We start from the raw sequence: 25053 nt of genomic DNA on the forward strand, positions 1-25053 counted from the left end.
TATCAGTGGGATACAAAACCTTATCTGTTCAGCCTGATGGAGGTATGCACTCTACTGAGTGCCGTTCTAGTTTGTGTGGTGATGGTCCTGTTCTCTAGGCATTTGGTGAGTTTTGGGAGTATTGCTGAACTGCAGGCTCAGAACCAGCGCTTGTTGGGCGTTGTGAGGGACCTGAGCCTTGCCCGCGAATCGGAGGAGGATCGAGTGCGGGACTCGCGGTGAGCTCGCGCTGTCATGCTCATTGTGAGACCGTAATTTATGCTTCTTCTTAAGTTCGTAGTGTTACTGGAGTCTTGTGGTATTTATGTGAGGAATTATTTATTTGTTTCATTTCCCCAGTATCGCCGAATTGAAGGCCGAACTTGAGAAGGCCCTTGAGAATATTGGAGAGTTGAAGGATGCAAGGGAGAGACAGACTCACCTCGTTGATTCACTGGTTAGACAAAGAGACATGTACAGGGTGCTTCTGCAAACAGCTGGAGGAGCAATACCAAGTAAGAAATTGGTTTTCAAGCTTTATTTTTTTGAGAAAGCATCTTATCCAGAATTCTGATTTGAGCTGCTGCACTCGTTTGGCCAACTGACGTTTGATTATTTCATATATATATATATATATATATACCAGTAAAGGTGCCCGTCTTCGACGGGCGTCACTGGCAACATATGGTAAAAGACATAGCATGAATGTATATTAAACAATATATTATCATTTTTATCCATTGATTATCATTCAGGTTTTCCCCTTCGACTGTCCCGCAGTTTCTCCACTTCGATGACATTACCACATAGTTTAGTGACTACACAACGTGTACCATTCGTGAGTTCCGGAGGATCGATAGAGCGCATTAAAATTACAGGGCACCCTACTTTAAAGTGATCCAAAAGGCTGGATCAGTTTCGTCTACATATTCATATCTTGTAGATTTTAGCTGGCCGGATCAGTTTCGTCTACATATTCATATGTTGTAGAATTTAGCTGATTCTGAAACTGTTAACAGCATGTCGATCGGATGGTTCTGTGATTTTCTACGGTAGTAAACAGAAGTACGACTTAAGCTTGTACGCCACTATGCGGAGACCCGAGATTTATATGTGCACGTGCTCAATCCCGCACCCACCCGGAAAAGACCCAAGTACACTGTCAGTACTCACCTCCACACTAAAACGATGATCATGATTTTGGGTTTAACCGTAACTGACCGGGCGATACTTTGTTGGCAGTTGGTCCGGCTGGGCAGCGGGTATCGGTCGATGAAAATTTCAAAACTGCAACCATGTATAAAAAAAGCAAAGAAACACTTTGTACTTAGTCAGAAAGTCATGGTTTTGTGAAGAAACTACGGCACATGGAAACTGCAAATTCGTCAGGTATGAACTCAACTGTTTTCTCCCCAAATGGAGCGTGATTCTATGAGCCGAACTCATCTTAGTGGTCCTCTAAAAAATGGGAAACATTTTTATTTCTTTTTTGTGCAATAATTCCTCCCATTTTGCAAATGGAGTTTTTTAACTGTTTAACTACCATAATCATCAAAACGAATTTTGAGGGGCCTCTTAAGGAAGACAATAATATCATTACTATATATGTCTAAGCTTGTTTAATTTCATGCAGTAACAAAAATATGATGGTGGAACAAAAAAAGGGGTGTACCGAAATATTAATATAATATAGGTTTAACTCCCATAATCATCAAAACGAATTTTGAGGGGCCTCTGAAGGAAGACAATATATCATTACTATCTATGTCAAGCTCGTTTCATTTCATGCAGTAACAAAAATATGATGGTGGAACAAAAAAAGGGGCGTGCCAAAATATTAATATAGATATATAAGGTTTAACTACCATAATCATCAAAACGAATTTTGAGGGGCCTCTTAAGGAAGACAATAATATGATTACTATATATGTCTAAGCTTGTTTAATTTCATGCAGTAACAAAAATATGATGGTGGAACAAAAAAGGGGTGTACCGAAATATTAATATAATATAGGTTTAACTCCCATAATCATCAAAACAAATTTTGAGGGGCCTCTGAAGGAAGACAATAATATCATTACTATATATATATATATATGTCAAGCTCGTTTCATTTCATGCAGTAACAAAAATCTGATGGTGGAACAAAAAAAGGGGCGTGCCGAAATATTAATATATATATATATATATATATATATATATATATATATATATATATATATATATATATATATATATATATATATATATATAATATATATACAGTGGGGAGAACAAGTATTTGATACACTGCCGATTTTGCAGGTTTTCCCACTTACAAAGCACGTCGAGGTCTGTAGTTTTCATCATAGGTACACTTCAACTGTGAAAGACGGAATCTTAAACAAAAATCCTGAAAATCACATTGTATGGTTTTTAAATAATTAATTTGCATTTTATTGCATGAAATAAGTATTTGATACATCAGAAAAACAGAACTTAATATTTGGTACAGAAACCTTTGTTTGCAATTACAGAGATCAGACGTTTCCTGTAGTTCTAAACCAGGTTTGCACAGACTGCAGCAGGGATTTTGGCCTACTCCTCCATACAGATCTTCTCCAGATCCTTCAGGTTTCGGGGCTGTCGCTGGGCAACACAGACTTTCAGCTCCCTCCAAAGATTTTCCATTGGGTTCAGGTCTGGAGACTGGCTCGGCCACTCCAGGACCTTGAGATGCTTCTTACGGAGCCACTCCTTAGTTGCTCTGGCTGTGTGTTTCGGGTCGTTGTCATGCTGGAAGACCCAGCCACGCCCCATCTTCAATGCTCTTGTTGAGGGAAGGAGGTTGTTGGCCAAGATCTCGCGATACATGGCCCCATCCATCCTTCCCTCAATACGGTGCAGTCGTCCTGTCCCCTTTGCAGAAAAGCATCCCCAAAGAATGATGTTTCCACCACCATGCTTCACGGTTGGGATGGTGTTCTTGGGGTTGTACTCATCCTTCTTCCTCCAAACATGGCGAGTGGAGTTTAAATCAAAAAGCTCTATTTTGGTCTCATCAGACCACATGACCTTCTCCCATTCCTCCTCTGGATCATCCAGATGGTCATTGGCAAACTTCAGACGGGCCTGGACATGCGCTGGCTTGAGCAGAGGGACCTTGCGTGCGCTGCAGGATTTTAATCCATGACGGCGTAGTGCGTTAATTATGGTTTTCTTTGATACTGTGGTCCCAGCTCTCTTCAGGTCATTGACCAGGTCCTGCCATGTAGTTCTGGGCTGATCCCTCACCTCTCATGATCATTGAGGCTCCACGAGGTGAGATCTTGCATGGAGCCCCAGACCGAGGGAGATTGACTGTTATCTTGAACTTCTTCCATTTTCTAATAATTGCGCCAACAGTTGTTGCCTTCTCACGAAGCTGCTTGCCTATTGTCCTGTAGCCCATCCCAGCCTTGTGCAAGTCTACAATTTTGTCCCTGATGTCCTTAGACAGCTCTCTGGTCTTGCCCATTTTGGTGAGGTTGGAGTCTGATTGATTGAGTGCGGACAGCTGTCTTTTATGCAGATAACGAGTTCAAACTGGTGCAGTTAATGCAGGTAATGAGTGGAGAATGGGAGGGCTTCTTAAATACAAAACTCACAGGTCTGTGAGAGCCGGAATTCTTACTGGTTAGTAGGTGATCAAATACTTATTTCATGCAATAAAATGCAAATTAATTATTTAAAAATCATACAATGTGATTTTCAGAATTTTTGTTTTGGATTCCGTCTTTCACATTTGAAGTGTACCTCTGATAAAAATTACAGATCTCTACGTGCTTTGTAAGTGGGAAAACCTGCAAAATCGGCAGTGTATCAAATACTTGTTCTCCCCACTGTATATATATATATATATATATATATATATATATATATATATATATATATATATATATATATATATATATATATATATATATATATATATATATATATATATATATATATATATATATATATATATATATATATATATATCTTCTTATTTCGGCTGCTCCCGTTTGGGGTCGCCACAGCGGATCATCCGTATGATCCGCATAGTGATTTGGCACATGTTTTACGCCGGATGCCCTTCCTGACGCAACCCTGGTCGCCTCTTACGACACAGGGATATGGTACAACGATTTTAACCGGGGTATACACCGGCCCAGTACACTGGTACTCATTTCGCCGACCTCGGAAGGATGACAGGCCGAGTCAACCCCCTGGTGTATTAATTCAGTGGCCCAACGGGGCTTGAACTCAGGACCTTTTGGATCCCAAGCCGCTGCCCTAACCACTGCGCTAACACCAGGTGTGTGTGTGTGCGTGCGTGCGTGCGTGCGTGCGTGCGTGCGTGCGTGTGCGCGCACACATATATATATATATATATATATATATATATATATATATATATATATATATATATATATATATATATATATATATATATATATATATATATATATATATATATATATATATATATATATATATATATATATATATATATATATACACACACAGTAGACTAGGCGTAAGACGTCACCATCGGGACCGAGAAAAATGTGACGACTTACACGTATGCGAACATTCATGATGACTGTGGGGTGAAGGATGAAGTCGCGCGTGGCCTGGACATGTATGTGTGAGAGCCGGCTATTGTACCAAAAGGAAAACACAATCCTCGGGGCATAGGTGGGGGTTCATTCGTGAGTTGGAAAGTGATCAAGCAAAGATGGAATTCATGAATCATTTTATCAAAAGTAAAGATAATGAACAACTGTAAGACAACTCGTATACCATTGGTGATGGTATGGTGACAAATTACATGACACACAGTCATCGTGGTGATGACTACCACTCAATGCCTATGTGTAAGTGAGTGCGGTAATGTACAAAACAAGCCAATATAAAACCATGATCGGACTTCAACACGAAGCTCGATCGATCCTTTACTCCTTCGCGAAGTAATCCGTTATGTTTGACTGCCTCAAACTCTTGGGCATCTGGTGCATGAGAAGGGACTCAAACCAGTCATTGTATTCCATGATGTTGTCTGGGCAATCCTCCACCGAAAGACAGTATCGGTGCATCACATCCAGGGCGCTGAATGCCTCCCGAATAGTTGGAGGCGCATTTGGAATGTATGTCTCCCCTGAGTCCTCGAGATCGACAATGTCCACATCGTCCACGTCACCCGTATCATCGGAGACGTTCTTCACAGAATCCACAGTTTCTGCATCAGTCATTTGTTGGGTGCTGCGTAACTCGGCGTCCACGTTGATGTATTTTTCCAATGAGGGTATCGCGTCTGAACCAAAGATTTCAGCGAGTCTTTCCTAGACATTGCGGAACTGGTTTCCATGGTCGTCATCGCTCTCCTCATCAACTTCATGGGCGCTGCGATCCGCATTGACGAACCCGACCGAACGGAAGCAGTTCGCGATGGTAACATTGGAGACCTTTCCCCATGCGGTTTTGGCAGCTATGAGGGCATCCAGCAAATCCCATTTGAATGGGATTCCCTCATCTGCTGCATTCAGGCGACGCGTGGCAAGGATCTGGCGGTAGTGAAGTTTCAGGTTTCTGATGACGCCACCATCCATTGGTTGAGTGTGACTGGTAGTATTAGGTGGGAGGAATACAAGTTCTATGTTCTCCAGTTGACATGCAGGGTGAGCGGGGCAGTTGTCAACTACGAACGCAATTTTGCGTTTTTCAAGTGACATACGATGGTTCAGTTTCACCAACCATTGTTCGAACAAGGCAGAAGTCATCCACGCATTTTTATTCGCTGAGTAGGCCACAGTCAGGTGCTTCACACTTTTGAAGGCTCGAGGATTCTTACTTTTCCTGATGGCGTACAGAGGCAGCTTGTCGGTGCCATCCATGTTCGCTCCAAACAGCAACGTCACACGGATCTTCGCCTGCTTATCACCATGATGGGATTGACCAACGAACCCCAGAGACTTTTCTGGCAGCATCTGCCAGAAAAGCCCAGTCTCATCGGCATTGTACACGTCCCGAGGCTGATACCTTTCCAAGATGTCTTTCAATTTGCCATCCTTCCAGTCGTGCACCACTGCCGAATCCACGCTGCCTGATTCGCCGCACTTCTTGACCTTGCCAATTCCCCACCTAACTTTGAATCTGTCTATCCAGTGCATCGGCAAGGTCTCGGCATCATCATGCCCGAGGTCCGCAGCGAATTTACGTGCCTTCAGCAGCAACATTTCACCATCCAACCGAATACTTGGCTGAGCCGACATTTGCCGAAACCAGATGATGAGCGCGTCATCGATATCTTCAAAGGACACACATTTCACGCGTTTCACACTTACCACCGGCCTCGCGATCTTCTCCACTTGTCCAAATATCTTGCCCTTATTCTTCAAGATATCGTTCAATGTCTGCCGTTTGATGTCCAACTTCTCAGCTATGGCTGTTTTCTTCATCAGTGGGTTTGCCTCGCAAAACTGGATAATGTCGTATTTTTCTTGGTAGGTTTTAGTTGTAAGCTTACGCTTAGTCGCCATTGTCCTGCCTGCAGTGCGATCAACGTCTGTACGCAGTTATAAATAGCCTATCACTGGCGGTGTAAACCAATGAGCGAGCATCACGATTCCATGAAATCTGGCTTCTCACGAGGCAGCAGTTCCGTGTGACGAGTTAGGAGTGGTAATTTACTTGAGTTTCCATTACGCGGGAACAGACAACATCTGACGACTTAGAGATGACGACTTACAGAGGGATGACCCTTTATTCATAGGGATTTAACATGAGATAAATTCGGGACGTTTTGACGCTGCCGACTTAGGCGAAGTGACGAGTTACACGCTGCCGACTTACGCCTAGTCTACTGTATGTATATATATATATATATATATATATATATATATATATATATATATATATATATATATATACACATCCATACATATACATATAATATATGTTGATGATTTGAAAACCACGTTAAAAAAATTATTTTCTTTCAAAGGATACAGCAAATCAAGTAGCAAATGGCACATCTTTTACTTCCTGCTCGTTCTTCATCTCTCCCGGTCCTCTACCTCTTTAATCCTCCACATAAAGTTTCCTTCTCAGTCTCTCCAACCTGCTTGGTCTTCCTCTTGGTCTCTTTCTTAGGATAACGTCTTCCATGAGAGATGAGTCCTTCCCCTTGCATTGTTTCTCAAGCAGACCTGCTTTCTTTCTGTCTGACTGTCCATAGAGTATTTCACCATCTCTTCATTTGTCTTCCTCTATCAGATGATCTTTTGCATTCTTCTCTATAGGTCAGGTCAGGTTTGGGAGCATGCGCCGGAGCAGCATGCTGCTTCCACTTTCCGCAGCGACTGCTTCCGTCTGGACAACCTCAGGCAGACGCTTTGGCGCGTCGCCATTTCCTGGAGATGCTGATCAACCTGCTGCAACCATGAGGCATGTGATTGGCCTCCTCCACTCACAAGTCTCCCTCACTGAGAGAATCTGGTGAGCAGGATCAGCGTCAAGAAAACGAGCCACATGTCCATACAGCCACAGCTGATGCCGACGGACTATGCAGGCAACAAATCTCATTTGAGTCTCTCTCAGCAACCACTCATTGGAGACAAAGTCCGACCAGCGAGAACCAAGGATTCTCCGATGAGACCGAGTACCAAAGGAATTAAGTCTCCCTCTCAGATCCCTGGTCAGAGATCAGGTCTCACATACGTAGAGCAAGACTGGAAGAACCAAGGACCTCAAGACTCAGACTTTCATCCTTCTGGACAGGTACTGACAGCACCACACCCCATGATTCAGTAAATCCATGACTCCCCAGGCCTGACCCAGACGTCTATTGACCTCTGGCTCACAGCCGGCAGAGACATGAATATCACTGCCAAGGTAAGTGAATCTCTCCGTGACCTCAACTTCTTCACCGCAACCAGGTACAGACAAGATAGCAGCACCCAAGATGTCATTGAAAGCCTGGGTCTTAGTTTTGATCCAGGAAACGCGTAATCCCAGTGGCTCCGACTCCTCATTCAGCACATCGAGAGCCCGCAAAAGGGTCTCCAGAGTCTCTGAAAAGATGACTGCGTTATCTATGAAATCAAGGTCAGAGATCTTGACATTCCCAAACGACACACCACAGCTTCATCTCTCTGGCATTCTCCCGAGAATCCAGTCCATACAAGAGCTGAAAAGTGTGGGGGCAAGTACACACTCCGGACGAACTCCAAAAACAACTGGAAATAAGTTGGAGATGGTATCACCACATCTCAACGCACTCTCATTACCAGAGTATAGTTCAGACATCAGATTGATCGGTTCTGGTGGCACTCCACGAAGACCAAGAATCCTCCAGAGGGCATCCCGATTCACTAAATCAAATGCATTGCAGGGATCAACATGGGCTGCAAGCAGCCCCTGCCTAAACTCTCGTCTGCGTTCGGTGAGGACCCGAAGGGCAAGGATACGGTCAGTCGTTGACCTCTTTAATGTACAGCCTCGACTCCAAAGCCAGTCGCCGACTGGGAATCCTCCGTCGTGCAAAGTCCTTCCTCGGCCCTCCTGAGCTCCTGACCACTGACAAAGCTTTTGTCCGTAACCTGATGGAGTACTGCTCTCCCCTCTGGGCTGATGCTCCTGCCTCCCACCTTCCTCGGCTTCACGCTGTAGAAACCAGGGCTATTAGGATCATCGGCATCTCCCGCAATGAGGCTGAGTCTTTAGGCCTCTCACTCAATCACTGCAGGTTGATTGGTGGTCTTTCTGTCTTCTACCGTTTCCTCTCCAGCCTTGCCCCCCCTGCTCTCTCTGCGATTTGTCCCCACCACATTTCCAGAGGGCGCTTAAGGTCCACCAACCACCCCTTTCTGGTAAAACTACCAAAATCACGAATCACTGCTCACCTTCACTCTTTCATTCCCCTTTTTCCTGCCTTTGGAATAAACTCCCTCACTCTATTCTTTCCCATTCCTCCCTCCAGGCGTTCAAAACAGCTGTTCACCACCACCTCTTATAATCCCCCATCCAAATCCTCAATCTTTTCTACCCCCGATAATCCACCCAAGCCCACTTCCTTCAAATTCCCTGCTTTCCTTCCTGAAAGTCCCTAAAATGTCCATCTTCTATTCCCCATGTTCCCCGTCCCATCCCTCTCCCTTCCACAGATCTCCTAATGTCTGTTCCCCACTGTTTTGTCCCTCCCACTCCCGCCCCTCTTGTCTCATGCCCCCTTGCTGTGCGTTGTGTGTTAGCTCTCACACGAGCCTTGACAATGTATACAAAAAAAAGCCTGACTGCTCTGAACGCTGGTGCTTAAGCAGATGGTGGCGAACCCTATCAAGAATGATCCGAGCAAAGACCTTGCCCGGCACTGAGAGCAGCGTCACCCCTCAGTAGTTGTTACAGTCCGGCGATCACCCTTCCCTTTCCAGAGAGAGCCAACAAGGTCCCTCTTCCAGTCAGTTGGGATGATGCCTCTGTTGCATGCAGTTCTGTGCTCTGCCTGGAACGACATGAATAAAGCATTTCCACCAGCCTTGAGAAGTTCAGCATGGATGCCACAGATCCCAAGAGCTTTTCCCCATTTCAACTGGTTCACTGCAGCCTGTTTCCAGAAACGAAGGTGGATCACAGTTTATTGGAGGGTCAGCAATAGGGATTGTAACACCCCTGACATCCAACTCAACAGTTGGTGGATCAGCCTGGTTGAGCCGCTCAATGTAACCAGCCCAGCGGACCTTCATTTTGGATTCCTCTGTCAAAAGCCCTCCACCCTCCGCTCTAACCGCAGTACACCAAGGAATGTGCTTGGAGGAACGCAATGTGCGAATTCCCCTGGAAGCAGGACGAGAATTGCTTGACCACAGGTGATGCTCTACCCCCTCACAGATTCCTCGCACATCATCCTTGTCCAATCGCAGCGCACATACAGTTTTACGCCTCAGCTCCCTGAACAGCTCAGCTCTGCCATTCAGCCTGGCCCTGCGACTGCGGTCAATGGTATCCAGTGTCCCTTGAGAGACTAAATTATTCTTCACCCTACGGTGAGTTTCAAGACATCCACCGACAACATCAAGGATGGTGGTCTTGAAGGCACTCCACAACTCTTCAGGATTCTCCAAAGCACCCAGATGCCCCAATTTTCCACTCAGCCTGTTCGCAAACTCCTCAGCTACCTTCTCATCCTTGAGCTTGCCAACATCCAGTCGAGACCTGGATGGTACCATTCTCCCGCATATATCCTGCAACTTCAGAGTTGCTACCATATGCCTGTGGTCAGTATTGAGGAACTGAGCACTCCGGTAGACCCTGCAGTTCTGGATCATCCTCCATCGACCATCAATGAGTACATGGTCTATCTTCTTTGCCACACCACCAGTGTTGGAATACCAAGTCCAGCGATGAGCTTGTGGATGCTGAAACCATGAACCGGCCACCCTAAGTCCATGACTTCTTCCAAAGTCAAGGAACTTAGTGCTATTCTGTTTTACAGTTCCTGACCCATGGGGACCAACACATGTCTCATAACCATCCCCATCAGTTACAGTCGATGCATTGAAATTTCTGCATAGAAGAGTTTCGATGCAGAGAAGAGTTTCTCGCCTGGGGCACTGATCAACTACAGACTCGAGCGTGGCATAGAGTGCGTCCTTTACGGTGAGATCACTCTCCTCAATCGGAGCATAAACAGAGACCAGGGAAATGACACCCAAGGAGTGACAAATCCTTCGTCTCATAATACGCTCGTTGACCGGTGTTACCTTGATTACCATTGGAATCAGCTTATTTAACACAGCTTGAGCTCAGATGATAACTTGAGCTGTTCAAATGTTTGAGCTCAGATGATAACAGAGACAGGTGATCATCCTCTTTTAGGGATCGGACATTGCAGGCACCCACCCGAAGGGACAGCCACAGGTTAACCCAAGGAGACCTCTGTCTGGTGTATGACACCTCAGCCCCACCCTGACACACACACTTCCGCAATCTGACCCAGATTTAGTGTTGCTTTAATGTCGTTAGAAAAAAAGAAAAAAAAGCCACAGTTTGGTGTTCCATGTCAAGTGTACACATTTTTCAGCGATATTTTGATACTTCATCTCAGATTTCACTCTTTTTTTTGTGCAAGTGTTTGTATCCACGGTAAAACATTATGTGTCAATTTTCAGACCTGGGGGCCCATTGGGGCCCATTTTAGGGCCCCCCCAAATTTGGGCGGCCCTGGTTGACCCACAATCTTCCAGTGGCCATATCACAGGTTGTCGTGGTCCAATTTGGATGATCTTGGTATCAAAATGCTCGTAAAAGCGAGATCTTTCGAATCGCGTAAAGTAAAATCACTCCGAAACAGTAATTAAAAAAGTTATAGTTTAGGGCACCCTTTGACCTTGGGCCCCCGCCCCCCCAGCCAAACCGATCCAGATTTTTTCGTGTGAGAATACCCCTTCATATACTCCAACACCTCATCATAAATTAAAATGGGATCTCAATGGGTTCAAGTGTGATGATGGTTTTATTGTTCGGGGTCCACATATCACTCATTCTTGATTCGACATTGGGCGACGTTTGCCGTCATTGTTCCAATGACGTCACCATGTCTGAAATTGACAATCATCATCTCTGGACTATTATTTATATATATATATATATATATATATATATATATAATATATATATTATATATAATATATATATATATATATATATATATATATATATATATATATATATATATATATTTTGCATCATTTGTGAAAATTATTCTGCCTATTGTGTCTATTGATTTTTAAGTGTACATTTTTTGTATAACCATCATCTAATTAAGTTATAAATAGGCTAATCTCAGTTTTTGCCTATCTTGCAGTAAGCATGGCGACTGAAGATTGAAAGGAGTTCCGAAAATACTGTTGCGATCCGTTCAGCTGCCATAAAACAAAACAACGAAAAGGTCTTCGCAATGTGTCAAATGATATGTTGATGAAATTTTCTTCAAAGTTGAAAAAAGATGACAGACTTTGTACTTCGTGCAGAAAAAAAAACTTTCTCAGTTGTCACCAGAGCGTATTGAAGAATCATCTTCGACCAGTTCGAAATTATCATCAGAAGGTACTATAGAAGGCATTGCAGAATCTATTTTGACAGATGAGGACGAGGAGGTTTTTGAGCGAGAAGCAGAAGTTGACCTATTAAACCAGTCATTATTGATGATAGGCGAAAGCCCATTCGACAAACGAAAGGCGGAAAGGAACCCAGGGTACGTTCCTGAAAAGCGAAGTAAAGTGGAAAATTCTGTGCGAAAGAAATTAGAACTAGTTGCTGGACCAAGCACTGCGGAGAAAACACAAAATACAGCATCAAAATGTGATGAAAACTGCATGCCAGAGGTGATCAAAAGCCTGAAAGAAAAATACGTTGTTTCGAGCCATTCAGAGCAAATACGTGTACTGACAATATTTGCTCGGAATATGAGCATCAGAGGGATGATGAGTGAATTCAGTTGCTCCCAAAGAATGGCTGTGCAAGCCAAACATTTAGAGAAAGAAAATGGTATGCTATCGTCTCCAAATCCCAAACAGGGTAAAATATTGCCTGACAAAGTGAAATCCGCCGTAACCGAATTTTACTGAAGTGATGAAGTCAGCCGAATAATGCCGAGAAAAAAGCACTGTGTGGTGGTCAGGAATTAACATGGAAAAGACAAAATTCAAAAGTGCCTGGTACTAAACAATCTCAAGGAACTGTTTCAGAAATTCAAAGAGAAGAACCCTGGCTTGAAAGTTGGATATGCGAAGTTCGCCATGCTCCGTCCCTCGGAGTGTGTCCTGGCCGGTTCAGGCGGTACACACAGTGTATGTGTATGGACGATACATCAAAATGTGAAACTCATGATGTTTGGTTCCAAAATGCCACAGATAGCCGAACTTCCAAGCTATCATCATGTGATAGCACGCATAGTTTGTAACCCAGCACAACCGGCATGTTATTTCAGAACTTGTGAAAGTTGCCCATCAATTGAAGACTTCAAAACCGAGCTACTGAGTGCTTATGAACTGGAGGATGTTGATGAAATTCAGTTTAAACGGTGGACATCCACCGACAGATCTGAACTGAGCTCCATGGTCCTGCCTTTGGAAGAATTCATTAATCATTTCTGTGAACGCATGGTGAAATTCGTGAGACATGACTTCATTGCCAAGGACCAATGTCGGTTTCTGAAAAATAGGAAAGACGAAATCGGTGAAGGAGAATTTGTCATTATTGGAGACTTCTCAGAGAACTATTCGTTTGTTGTACAGGATGCGGCCCAGAGATTCGATCGGAACTGCTCTCAAGCGACAATTCACCCCTGCGTTTACTGTTTCAAATCGGACGATGGCAAATTCAACCACGATTATATCAGAATGCAATACTCACGACGTCTCAGTCCACCTCTTCCAAAGAATTCTCATTGAACACTTGAAATCTCGCCTTGGAAATGTAAAGAAACTTTACTATTTCTCAGACGGTTGCGCTGGCCAATAAAAGAATTGCAAAACCTTCATAAACCTATGTCGTCACAAATCAGAGTATGGTATTGACGCAGAATGGCATTTTTTTGCCACAAGTCATGGCAAGGGCCCTTCAGATGGTGTGGGGGGTACAGTCAAACGAGAAGCAACACGTGAGAGCCTGCGTAGACCTTACGACAGTCAAATTATTTCTCCAAAAGATCTTTTCGCCTTTGCTGAAAATGGTTTGAATGTAACGAAGTTTGGTTACGGGATCCAAGAGGCGTTTGACGAGGAAGAACGAAATCTGGAAGAAAGGTTAAAAATGGCCAAAACCATAGCTGGAACTCAAAAACTTCATGCTTTCATCCCTATTTCTGAAACTGCTCTTCAAGTACGCAAATTCAGCCTTAGCGAGGAACACCGTATCGAGTCAGCTATTTCAAAATCTGCACCAACTTTTAATGGGAAACTCAGGTTATGTCACAGTGCACTATGATGGAAAATGGTGGCTTGCCTGCATCATGGAAGCCTTTCAGGACACTCATGAAGTGAAAGTGAATTTTCTTCATCCAAACGGGCCTGCAAATGGTTTCTTTTTTTCTGACATTGAAGATCACTGCATTTTCGACATTTCTGATATACTTCTTTCCGTAGAACCAAAAATTGCTACAGGTAGAACTTACATAATCAGTAAAAAAGAAACACAGCTGTCAAATAAAACATTGGTTGGCAAAAAATCTTGACTATAATATGCTAGGAAAAACTCTCACTCGTACTAGTATCACTCCAGTTCCTGCATGTGCATGTGGAAAATTTATGTACAATATACTGATATAGTGTATTGGAAATCTTGTGTTCAAATATTGTGCTATGTATTGTGGCGTATTGTCTCTCCAGCACCCGAGTCCCTGAACAATAAAACCATCATCACACTTGAACCCATTGAGATCCCATTTTCATTTATGCTGAGGTGTTGGAGTACATGAAGGGGTATTCTCACACGAAAAAATCGGGACCATCGGTTTGGCTGGAGAGCGAGGGCCCAAGGTCAAAGGGCGCCCCAAACTATAACTTTTTGAATTACTGTTTCGGAGTGATTTTACTTTACGCGATTCGAAAGATCTCGCTTTTACGAGTATTTTGATCCCAAGATCAGCCAAATCGGAGTGCTACAACCTGTGATATGGCCATTGGAAGATTGTGGGGCAGCCGAGGGCGCCCAAATTTGGGGGGGCCCTAAAATGGGCCCCGATGTGCCTATAGGTCTAAATGTTGGTACTTTGAGTTTTTTCACCCAAGTGAATAAATGACCAACATATGGGGAGAAAATGAGGTATTAGTGTCGGGAGGGTGTGTACACTTGACATGGAATGCCCCAAGTGCAGTGTGGTGTGGTGTCAAAAAAAAAGTGCTAAGCCCCCTCCACTCGTGCTTTCCACAACCCTTGGCATCATTTGTGGCTGTTATCGGTGAAAGTTCTTACGTTGGTTGCAGATTCCTTGTACTGATGAGTCATATTCATGCAAGATGTATGGTGTCCCACTTATCTCGTATTGGATAACGGGTTATGAATGCAAACTTCTTTTTTTTTTAACCACGACAGTGATATGGCTCTGCTCGTAAATACGGGAAAACTAGCCATTCAGCTCGCAAATACATATGAAAGGACATGATTAAGAAATACCTGCCAGATAGATTGCTTGACTTTAATTAATTGCCTGTTAACTCGAAGTGTATGTTGCAGAAGCATTACTTTCAAGTCCATAGACACTTTGGGTAAAGCAGAAACGGAAGTCCAAGTTCTTATTCTCCGGCTTGCAGGGTCAGGATTGCTCATATTTGATTGGCGTGGAATTTATTTTTGATGGTCGTTTATTTTACCTTGCTTTGAACCTAAAAGTTTGCCTTCCAGTCCATTTTCATACAAATTGACTCAACCAACATTACATCACATTTGAATAATTTGTATCTTGGTGGATGAGACTCTCCACAATGCAGTTTGAATATTCATTCCGGATCGGAAGAGAGGGGGGCTGGGGAGTGGAGGTGAGTGAGAAAGATGAGTTTTAATTCTACAAATATAAAAAAATAACTGAGAGGAGAATCAAAATCCAAAATCTTTTCATTTTCAATTGATCATGTAACAACAATACACTATCTGATTGCCATTGTAATAGCATCATAGATGTTACAAAATACAACTAAAACAGCACTCTGTCGAGTGCATACCTCCACCAGGCTGAAAATTTTTTTTGTACGTATTCGAGGCTTGTGGAAGAGCTAGTGCACTGAATGGATCGGGACATAACGGACAAAACCAGGACGCAGAACACACATGCATGGAGAAGGAAACTCCAAAGAGGAAAAACTGGAAAATTAGGAGGAGGGGGGATTTTGGTTAGGGTTAACAAAGGTTGTAAAAATCATGGTTTTAGATTGAGGATGATCTGAGATGATGGTGAACAGGTATCTTGAAGACCCCGGAGGGAAGAATGCAATTGGAGAAAATGTGGAAGTTGGTTCAACAGGCGGGGAAAAAAAAGAACAAATAAGTGGTGGTGAGCAGTGATCCTGCTTAACGTTTTGGATCCCACTGATAGGCTGGACCTGCATTTGGACCTGAACCAAAATCTAATCGGCTTGTTCTTGTCACCAAACCATCTCGTCTGCTTTTTTTTTTCCCACCAAGTTTTGTCACAACTTGTCCACAACTTTTTGAGATATCTTGCTATATATCATTTTTGTCCCTTCTCACAATGGTGAATAATCACTTTACATGTTAAAAAAATTATTGTATTCGGATGTTCACCTTAATTGAATCAATTTGTCCACATGTCACACTCCCAAGCTGTCCACCAAGTTTCTTCCAAATGTGTCCAAAACTTTTTGAGACATATACTGTATGTCGAGGTGTCAATCACCCTTCACCAAGGCATGAAGATGTCGATGTACTTGAGAGAAAATTGTTTATTGTTTACGAATACATGCGGCCGCACAGATAGCAGCAAACACCAGGAACACCAATTAGCAATTGAGGTTACTGGTAGAGTGTTCTGGCTCTATCAACTGAGCTACTCTCTTATATACGATTCTATCTTGGACAAATGCTTATTTCGCAATTGTCCTTTCTTTCAACCTGACCAGCTGCCTTCAGCAACTGGCTTATGTTCTTCAACAACCATGAATCAAGCAAGATAACGAGGAAGCAAAGTTCTTCCCTAATGCTGCTAACAGCATTCTTGTGGATTACTCAAGACTGACCCCATCATTATCTCTACACACGGTATTCCAATGTTCCTTTGTGAACAGCAAGCAGGAATATATTTTAATTAACTGCAGGTGAGTGAATTGAGTTTGGAAAAACAAAGCTTTAACAAAGGTACAAATCCCAACATATATATAGTCATGCGCCACATTTCGACGTTTCGGTCAACGATGGACCACATATACGACGATGGTCCCATAAGATTATAATGGAGTTGAAAAATTCCTATCGCCTAGTGATGTCGTAGCCATCGTAGCACTGCCAGTCGTCTAAAAGTACAGTAGAGCACATGCAATTATGTACAGTACATAATACTTGATAATGATAAACAACTGCAGTGTGGCCCTGTTATAACACTATAGTTGAGGTCCATAAACTGTCATCGCGAAAAAAGCGGGGGTCGCGTTAAATTGAGATTCAAGGAAATCAGCGTTCAAACTGACCCAATGTTGACCTAATATCCTAAAACACCCCTATTGTCACCCTATTTGACCCATTGTTTTGCACGTTTACCTTATAGCAATAAATTCTCGATGTAAATTTGTACCGTATCGCACCACCTGGTGGTCGTGGCAGATGGTATTACAATTTCCTTTTTTACCTGGGCAACACTGAGGCTAAAGCACTATTCACACGGGTAAATTTGTTTTTCTTTTCTTTCTCCATTTCCTTCTCCATCCTCCCACTTCCCCCCCCCCCTCCAAAAATAAAAAATGAAGGGACCTGTCAAAGCCTGTCATCGTGTGTGAGACCTTTCTCGCAGGAAGGGACATCAGAGTGAACGGTGGGGGGGGGGGGCAAAGTGGAGGTGGAGTGGGATGTGAGGACTGGGACGGGAGGTGGGGAGTCGGGGTTAAAGCACTCTATGCACGGATAAATTTGTCTTCCTGTCCTTCTCCTTCTCGCCCAAAATTTTTGGCAAACAGGATGACTGGTCCATCAGCGAAGTGACGGGTAGGCTCTTTTAGTGATGTTATGTATCGTGTCGCCCTATCACTCAAGAGTAAAGGACCACTGAAAAAATTATTGGATCTGGATCTGGATCTCCACCAAAATTGAATCTTTTGTTCTTTGTCACGCACCCAACCTGTCCACCAAGCTTTGTCCGAATCCGTCCACAACTTTTTGAAATATCTTGCTCACAGACATCAGACGGGTAAAAACATAACCTCCACCCACCTTCAGTGGTGGAGGTAATATAAGTTGATAACTTCACTAATATTGTGCCACAAACCAAAGATCTGCTGATTGCCACAAATCTGTCAAGTCTGGACTTCAATTTGTTCTCATCTAGGGCCAGAGAAGGAAACCGAAGCCCAGATCCACTCAGACCAGGATGGTGAAACGACCGGACCAGAACACAGCTCGGCCGGAGGCTTGGCCGCAAGTGAGAAGGCAGCCACAGAAGCAAAGGCTGCTTTGTCTCAGGTGAGACTTTGAACTTTTGTGTGGTCTGCCTGTTATTTGTTTTTATTTATTTATTTTGATCAGTGTGTGCCTCACCTAACTGCTGTTCACCTTGTTTGGGTGTAGATGCGGGAGGAGATGGAGAGAGTTCGAACTGAGGCAAGGGACAAGGAGAGGGAGAAGCAAGATGTTGTTGATAGCCTCCATCAGAAAGTAGGACAACTTCGCACTGAGAACACTCGCGTCTCCTCACAGCTCGAGTTTGCCACAAAACGGTTTGGAAATTTATTAATATATTTAAGACCGTTTCTGTTTGAGGGTGGGGTGATTGACTCTTCTGTTTACTATTTGCATATGTGGTTTGGTATTCGTATCGATGCATTTGTATCGATATCTGCTTGATTTTTGCCAAAAGTGTGTAGTTTATGTTAACTGGGAGTGCAGGCAGGAAATCATGCAGACTAACCTGGAGAGCTACCGAAAGGAGCTAAGTACTCTCCGCGACAGAACCAGCAAGATGTCGCTGTCGTGCCAGAAGCAAGAAGAGGCAGTGATTTCTCTTACCTCTGATCTAACAACTGCCAATGAAAAGCTCAACAGAGCACAGGTTGGATGGTTATGTGAAAGAAGGATGCAACGGCCTTCAGACAATATAACTAGCACCGTTTAATTTCGGAATCTCTGCAAATTTTTGGTGTTGGAGGGTGGTTGCCATTGGCCATGGTTGTGTAGTTGGCCTTTTATAAAATATAATGGATTTTATGAACTAAAAGTTAATGGGTGTGTTTTATCCCTGTGGTCATTGAGGTGTGACGGGTGTTTCAAGTTAAATATTTTGCCTTGACTGTAGACCTCCCGCTAGATAAATAAACTCATCAATTTTTTGTTGATAAAATAACCACTGTTCATCTTATCCACCAGCGAGAGACTTCACAGGGATGAGTATTCCATTTTATCCTAAACCAAATATAATTGATTCGGATTAATGATCTGTATGCTATGTTAGCTCATAGTGTTGGTTAACAAGCATGAATGAGTTCAAAATCTTTAGCGGTGCTGTGTGTGGTTGTGCAGGTGCAGGCAGACAGCCTACGGCAAGAAAGGGACATGTTGCGTACAGCAGAGACCCGTCTATGCAAGGAGAGGGAGGCTATTCTTGTTGAGAAGAGGGCCCAAGCTTCTCTTCTCACAAACCTTAACCTAATCCAGGTAGGTTTTACTTTCTAGTGCAGCTAACGGCAATCTCTTTTGGAGGAGATGAAAAAAAAAAACTTTAATTTCCATCTCTGCTTCCCTTTATACCCTACACATGTGACATTGCTACTGTGTACCAGTTTGGTATAATGGACAATAATATTCTGCAAACCAGTTTGGTTTCTGAAGAATAAGAATTCTTGCTCTTAGTTGAACCTGGAGCGGGCTGAGGTTGGTGACAAACAACGGCTGGAAAGCCGCCTCGAAAAGCAAGATGCCGAGTTGAATAAACTGCGCCAACGATTACAAGAGGAAGAAGAAACGAGGAGAGAAGCCGTTCGAAATGCTGAGGTTTGTGCAAGGTTACCTCATCTTGATGTTTGTGAACAGTTGGCAAGTTGTCTTTGGGATCCTCTTTCAAAAAAATGTTTTTTCACCAACTCTTGGCTTGTGGAGGAATTTGCACATCAGTCACACATAAAGGAGTTGACAGTGTACTTTCACCTGTATTACCAGGACATTGGTTTTTTTTTCATTCTTCCACAGGCACAGACGTCTGAGCTCCGAAAGCTTTTGGCTGCTGAGAGTGCAAGCCATGCCACAGTGCGCGAGCAGCTACGTGAAGCTTCAACTTCTGCCTCCACTTTGCGTACTAAGTTAGCAGAAACAGAGGCCCGCCTTGCCTCGGCATCACGACCACCTACCTCAGTGGAGAATCAAGATGGTATATGGTTGTTTCTGCCTTTTCTTGGCCTCTTGTATGTCTGGTCTGGCTTGTCTTGCAAATTTGTTTTGTCGTTTTGATATACAGTATTTGTTGTAGATGAAGGCGAAGCGGGTGAGTTGCGCATGTCCTTGCAAGAAGCACGTCAACTGGAGACGTCCTTGCGCGCACGACTGGAGCAGAGTGCAGAGAGTATGCGACAACTACGTAGCATGTGTTCTGACTTGGAGGATGCTTTGTCTCAAGAAAAGCAGGTGTGATTCTGCACACAGGTGCTTTGTGTGGTGGTGGGGTGGGCATTGAGAATGTATGGCAGGACTTTTTTAATATGCATTGCCATGGTCATAATAAAATGGCTGGAAAGTATGTATGTTGAATGTTTCATCATCTACTCCAAGAGGAATTGACCTAGGAAACTCAAACATTGAAAAAAAAATGTTTTTGAGAGTCGATTCTCGTGGAAGAGCTTGTACACTGAACGGATCAGGAAATAACAGGACAAAAGTAACAGTGGAGAGAGGGAGGGGGACACCAACAGCAGAGATGACAGACAAGATAGAGGGAGACTTGAACAAACAAAGGGTGTGGGGAGGAATTGAAGATAGGAAAGGATGCATGGGGTGGACAAGGTGGATAGAGAAGCAAACTGTTAGGAGGGATCAAATGGAACTTTGGAAGGGATTGTGGTCGGGGTGGGTGAATGAGGGCAGAACAGACTGATCATGGTTTTGGGTTGGAGATGATCTGAGATGGTGGGGAACCGGTCTTGAAGACCTGGAGGGAAAAATTAGATTGAAGAGAATGTAGAAGTTGGTTCTGCAGGTGGGAAAAAGATGAACGAATAAGTGGAGGTGAGCAGTGATTCTGGATTTAGGTAGTTTCACCAGAAGGGGGTTGGTGATGGACCATGTGCGCCCTACAGAAATCTGTGGGGGACAAAGCATGTGTTGTGTTTGTGGGGTAGATGGAGGAATTTCAGAGCAAAGGTAGGATTGTATGGGGTAGCGATGTCCATGGATGGGCAGGAGACATTTCAATGTAACTTAAGTAGGGAAACTGTCAGCTTAAGTGTTACGTGTCACCACACTGGGGGTGGTGCTGTGCTGATTAGTTTGGGGTTAAGGCTAATGTCTCCCAGTATGTGATTGCCCCCTGTGACCTGTTCCTATGTTTTTGCATTTCAAGACCGGTGATAAAAATGAATCACGTCCTCGGAACAACAACAACAACAGCAACTGAGCCGGACATTTCCAAGCAGGTGAAAACTCCACCTCCAGGAATGATAACTAGCGAGACCACACCCCTGGGGTGGATGATGGACGGGATGACATCAGAGAGGTTTGAGGTAGGGAGGAGGAATGAGTCAGGATGGGCGGTCGATCAGGACAAAACAGGAGCATGAAGGGAGTTTTGAGAGGTACGTGCTTGGAGACAGGTCTCGTTTTTCTGGCTTCCCCTCGACACGGTTAAGAAGGCTGCTCGATTCTCGCGTTCATGCTGAGGTGAATTTGCTCGCGTGATGGAGCAAGACGCGAGCCATTGACTGTTCAGCTGGGTCATGTGTGATCGCACCTCAGAACCTCGTGTTGTGCCATCGGGGAAGAAGGTGGTGCCATTTTGCAGAGGAGCGGCGTCGGCAAGTGCAGTCGTGAAAAGAAGTTGCACGGCGGTTTCTGAGCCCTGGTGTTGAATATCACCACCCGATTTGCCTCCTGTACGTTTCCCGCCCAGAGAACGGCTGGGCGCCATTTTGCGAGCTTCCCACACAGGACGACGTGGATTCGAGCGCCCGAGTTCACAAGAGACCAATTCTGGTCACAAAGCTAAGTGTCAGAAGAAAGGGAGGGATTTTTCTTTTGTTTTATCTACCCCTTGTCTACGTGGATGCGCCTCAAAATTAGGTTGAGTTCACCTCACGTTTCATTATCATCCCGTTTTGATTTATTTCCATTATGAATGTTTGACTTGCATTTATTAAACCCCCTATTCATTAAGATTGCTTGTGTCTGTCTATTTGTTGTGGGTTTGAGTATAAGCCATGGTCCTACGTCGTGGTGAGCGCCTCTGGTGCATGCCTTCACCTCCCTTCGTCCTGTGCGTGCCATAATCTCCCAACAACAGCTATTCGCCTCCAAGGGACAGAACAGATCATGGTTTTGGATTGGGGATGATCTGAGATGGTGGTGCACAGGTGTCTTGAAGACCTGGAGGGAAAAATGAGATTGAAGAGAGTTTAAAAGTTGGTTCTCCAGGTGGAAAAAGAAGAGCGAATACGTGTAGGTGAGCAGTGATTCTGTATTTAGGTAGTTTCACAAGAAGGGGGTTGATGGTGGACCGTGTGTGCCCTCCAGAAACCTGTGGGGGACAAAACATGGAAATAACAGAGAGTGCAATAACAGAAAGGAGGCAGCAGAAGACAGACACCACCAACTTGCCTGCAATGGGAAAGTGATAGACTCAGCTTCATTGTGCGAGATTCCACTTGAAGGCCTCAGTTTCCATACTGTCAAACTGAGCAAGATATGAGGCAGGTGAGCCAGCCCAGAGGGGAGAGCAGTACTCCATCAAGCTGCGGATGAATGTCTTGTAGGTGGATAAGAGTTCAGGTGTGCCAAAGAAGGACTTTGTATGATGGAGATGCCCAGTCGGTGACTGGCTTTGGAGGCCAGCTTTGAAATGTCATTTGCCCAAGAAAGATCATTGATGACAATGAGACCCAAGAGTATGAATGACTGAACTTCCTCATGAGGATTGTTGAGAAAGTCGATAAAAGGGTTTTCTAGACGATCCTTTCAGAGAGAGGGATAGTGAGAGTGTGAGATTTCTCAGTATTGAAAGACGTATTCCAAGTGTTTGACCAGCTTGTGATTTCTGTTTTCAATGTCTGAAGAGAGAGAAGAGGTAGCAGCCTGCCTATCTGAAGAAAAAGGGATGTCGTGGCAGAGGGTGGAGTCATCCGCAAATATATAAAGATAATTTTCCAGTGTCGGAAAGATCATTGATGAAGATTAGGAATAGGACTCGGCCCAGAGCACTGCCTTGGGTCACTCCATCCTTGACGGAGAGATGAAAGGATTCGTTGAGTGCCACACATTGGCTACAAGAGTAGAGGAAGTCACTAAGCCAAAGGTAGAGAGTTTAGAGAGTAAGGCAGGATGCCAGACTGTATCAAAAGCACAAGATGTCTCGTGAGAGATGGCCCTGATGTCATATCTGACATTGAGGACCTCCCTCCATTATTGTGTAAGTAGAAGTAACATGTCCAAGTTGGAGTGACCTGGTGTGAATTCATATTGGTGATCTGAGATGAGACTGTTGGAGAAAATGAAGGTTTTCACATCAAATGTGATGATTGATTCCATGACCTTGCTGATGATTGGAAGTAAGGTGATAGGTCTGTAATTGAGGGGATCCGTTTTTGCATCTTTTTTGTAATGCAGTGATATTGTTGGATGGCCAAGCAGATGGAAGATGACCTATGGCAAATGAGAGAGTGAAAAGAGCACAGAGACCGTGAAGAGAAGACAAGTTGTTTCAGAGCAACTGCCTCACCACAGGATTCAGTTTACCATGGGTGGGAGGAAGGGTGTGACACCTGAAGACGGCATGGGATAAATCTGTGCATGAGAGAGAGCAGAATTCTGTGTAAGAATTCCCAGGCTTTGTTAACATCAGGGGCAGTAGAAATTGGAGACCAGTCCTGAAGTGAGAGGGTTGCTTGCAGTCCCTGGCAATCTTCCTGAGTGAACTGCCAAACTCGCCAACGTTGAGGCAGCTCTCTGAGACCAGCCAGAGAAATGTTGACTCTCACAAGCATATTGTGCTTCCTTGGAGGTGAACACGTGTCCAGAGGGTTAAGTCGATTACCCCGACGCAATTGTCGTGGACGGGTGGTTTATACCGACTTGGGCGAATAGTCAAACGGTTCCACCTTGGAGATTATAGCATACGTGGGAAGGAGGGCGGCGAAGCACGTACCAGAGGCATTCACGAGGACGGAAGCACAAGGGTTTATACTCGAACCCACGACAAATACAGACACAAGCAAATTTAATAAATATGGGTTTAATGAACATAAATCAAAGCATGTGGTAATGTAACGTAAGGTAACCTGCAGCTAATTTTGAGACGCCTCCACACTGATACAGAAACGGACAAGGGGGAAAGATAAAATGAAATAAAATCCTCCCTTTATTCCGGCATTTCGCTGGGTGTCCAAAGATGATCTTTTATGAGCTTGGCAATAGAACCGCGTCGTTCTGCGCAGGAAACTCCATCCAAAATGGCGCCAAGCCGCTCTCTGCGTGGGAAACGTACACGAGGTAATTTGTGTGGCGGTATTCAACACCAGGGCTCACTAACCGCCATGCAGCAGTTTCTCACAAATGAATATGCCGATCTCGCCTCCTCTCTTAACACCAGGTCCGCTCGCCACTTCCTCCTCGAACACACAATGGGATAATGCCGAGTTATTGCTGAGACGCGCTCCTCTGTATGTCTCTGTCTCTCTGTCTGTCTGTTTCACTCTTTCTTTCTCTCTGTCTCTCTCTGTATCTCTCTCCCTCTCTCCGTCTCTGTCTCTCCGTCTCTGTGTGTGTGTGTCTCTGTCTATTTCACGACTCAGCCGAACAGTAATGCCTAGCATCTTGCTCTAGCACGTGGGCAAATTCACCCAGCACGAACACGAGAATCATGCAGCCTTCTTCAGCATGTCAAGGAGAAGCCAGGGAGCAAGACCCTTCCATCTCCACCATGTACCTCATCCAACTATCTGCTGTCTGATCATGCCCTCTTCTCTCACATCACACCGACCAATCCCAGCCTCGGGGTGTGGCATGTTGGTTGTTGTTGTTAAAGCGTCCTTTTTTTTTATAGCCGTCTTTCTAAATGCAAAAACGTCGGAAAAGGTCACAGGAGGCACCCATATGCTGGGAGAAATTAGCCTCAAACCCAACCTAATTTACACAGCGCTACCACCACGACCACAACTC

General features: G+C 44.2%; 1 protein-coding gene across 7 annotated transcripts in view; it reads left to right on the forward strand.

Moving 5' to 3' along the window:
* TPR (translocated promoter region, nuclear basket protein) overlaps positions 1-25053 on the forward strand; it is a 95312-nt gene that overhangs the window by 44927 nt on the left and 25332 nt on the right. For 5 of the 7 annotated variants that reach the window (XM_085859480.1, XM_085859486.1, XM_085859481.1 and 2 more), the window contains exons 15-23: positions 99-218; positions 340-494; positions 18032-18165; positions 18271-18419; positions 18589-18751; positions 19219-19353; positions 19549-19689; positions 19885-20062; positions 20150-20316. In XM_085859480.1, coding sequence (XP_085715606.1) covers positions 99-218; positions 340-494; positions 18032-18165; positions 18271-18419; positions 18589-18751; positions 19219-19353; positions 19549-19689; positions 19885-20062; positions 20150-20316 — 1342 coding nt within the window. The remainder of the gene's footprint in view (positions 1-98; positions 219-339; positions 495-18031; positions 18166-18270; positions 18420-18588; positions 18752-19218; positions 19354-19548; positions 19690-19884; positions 20063-20149; positions 20317-25053) is intronic. The other 2 variants (XM_085859484.1, XM_085859485.1) reach the window with 1 other exon arrangement.

Source organism: Eptatretus burgeri, chromosome 16 (assembly GCF_056783735.1).
Source record: "Eptatretus burgeri isolate ZD-2024b chromosome 16, Ebu_testis_v1, whole genome shotgun sequence".
NCBI lineage: Eukaryota > Metazoa > Chordata > Myxini > Myxiniformes > Myxinidae > Eptatretus > Eptatretus burgeri.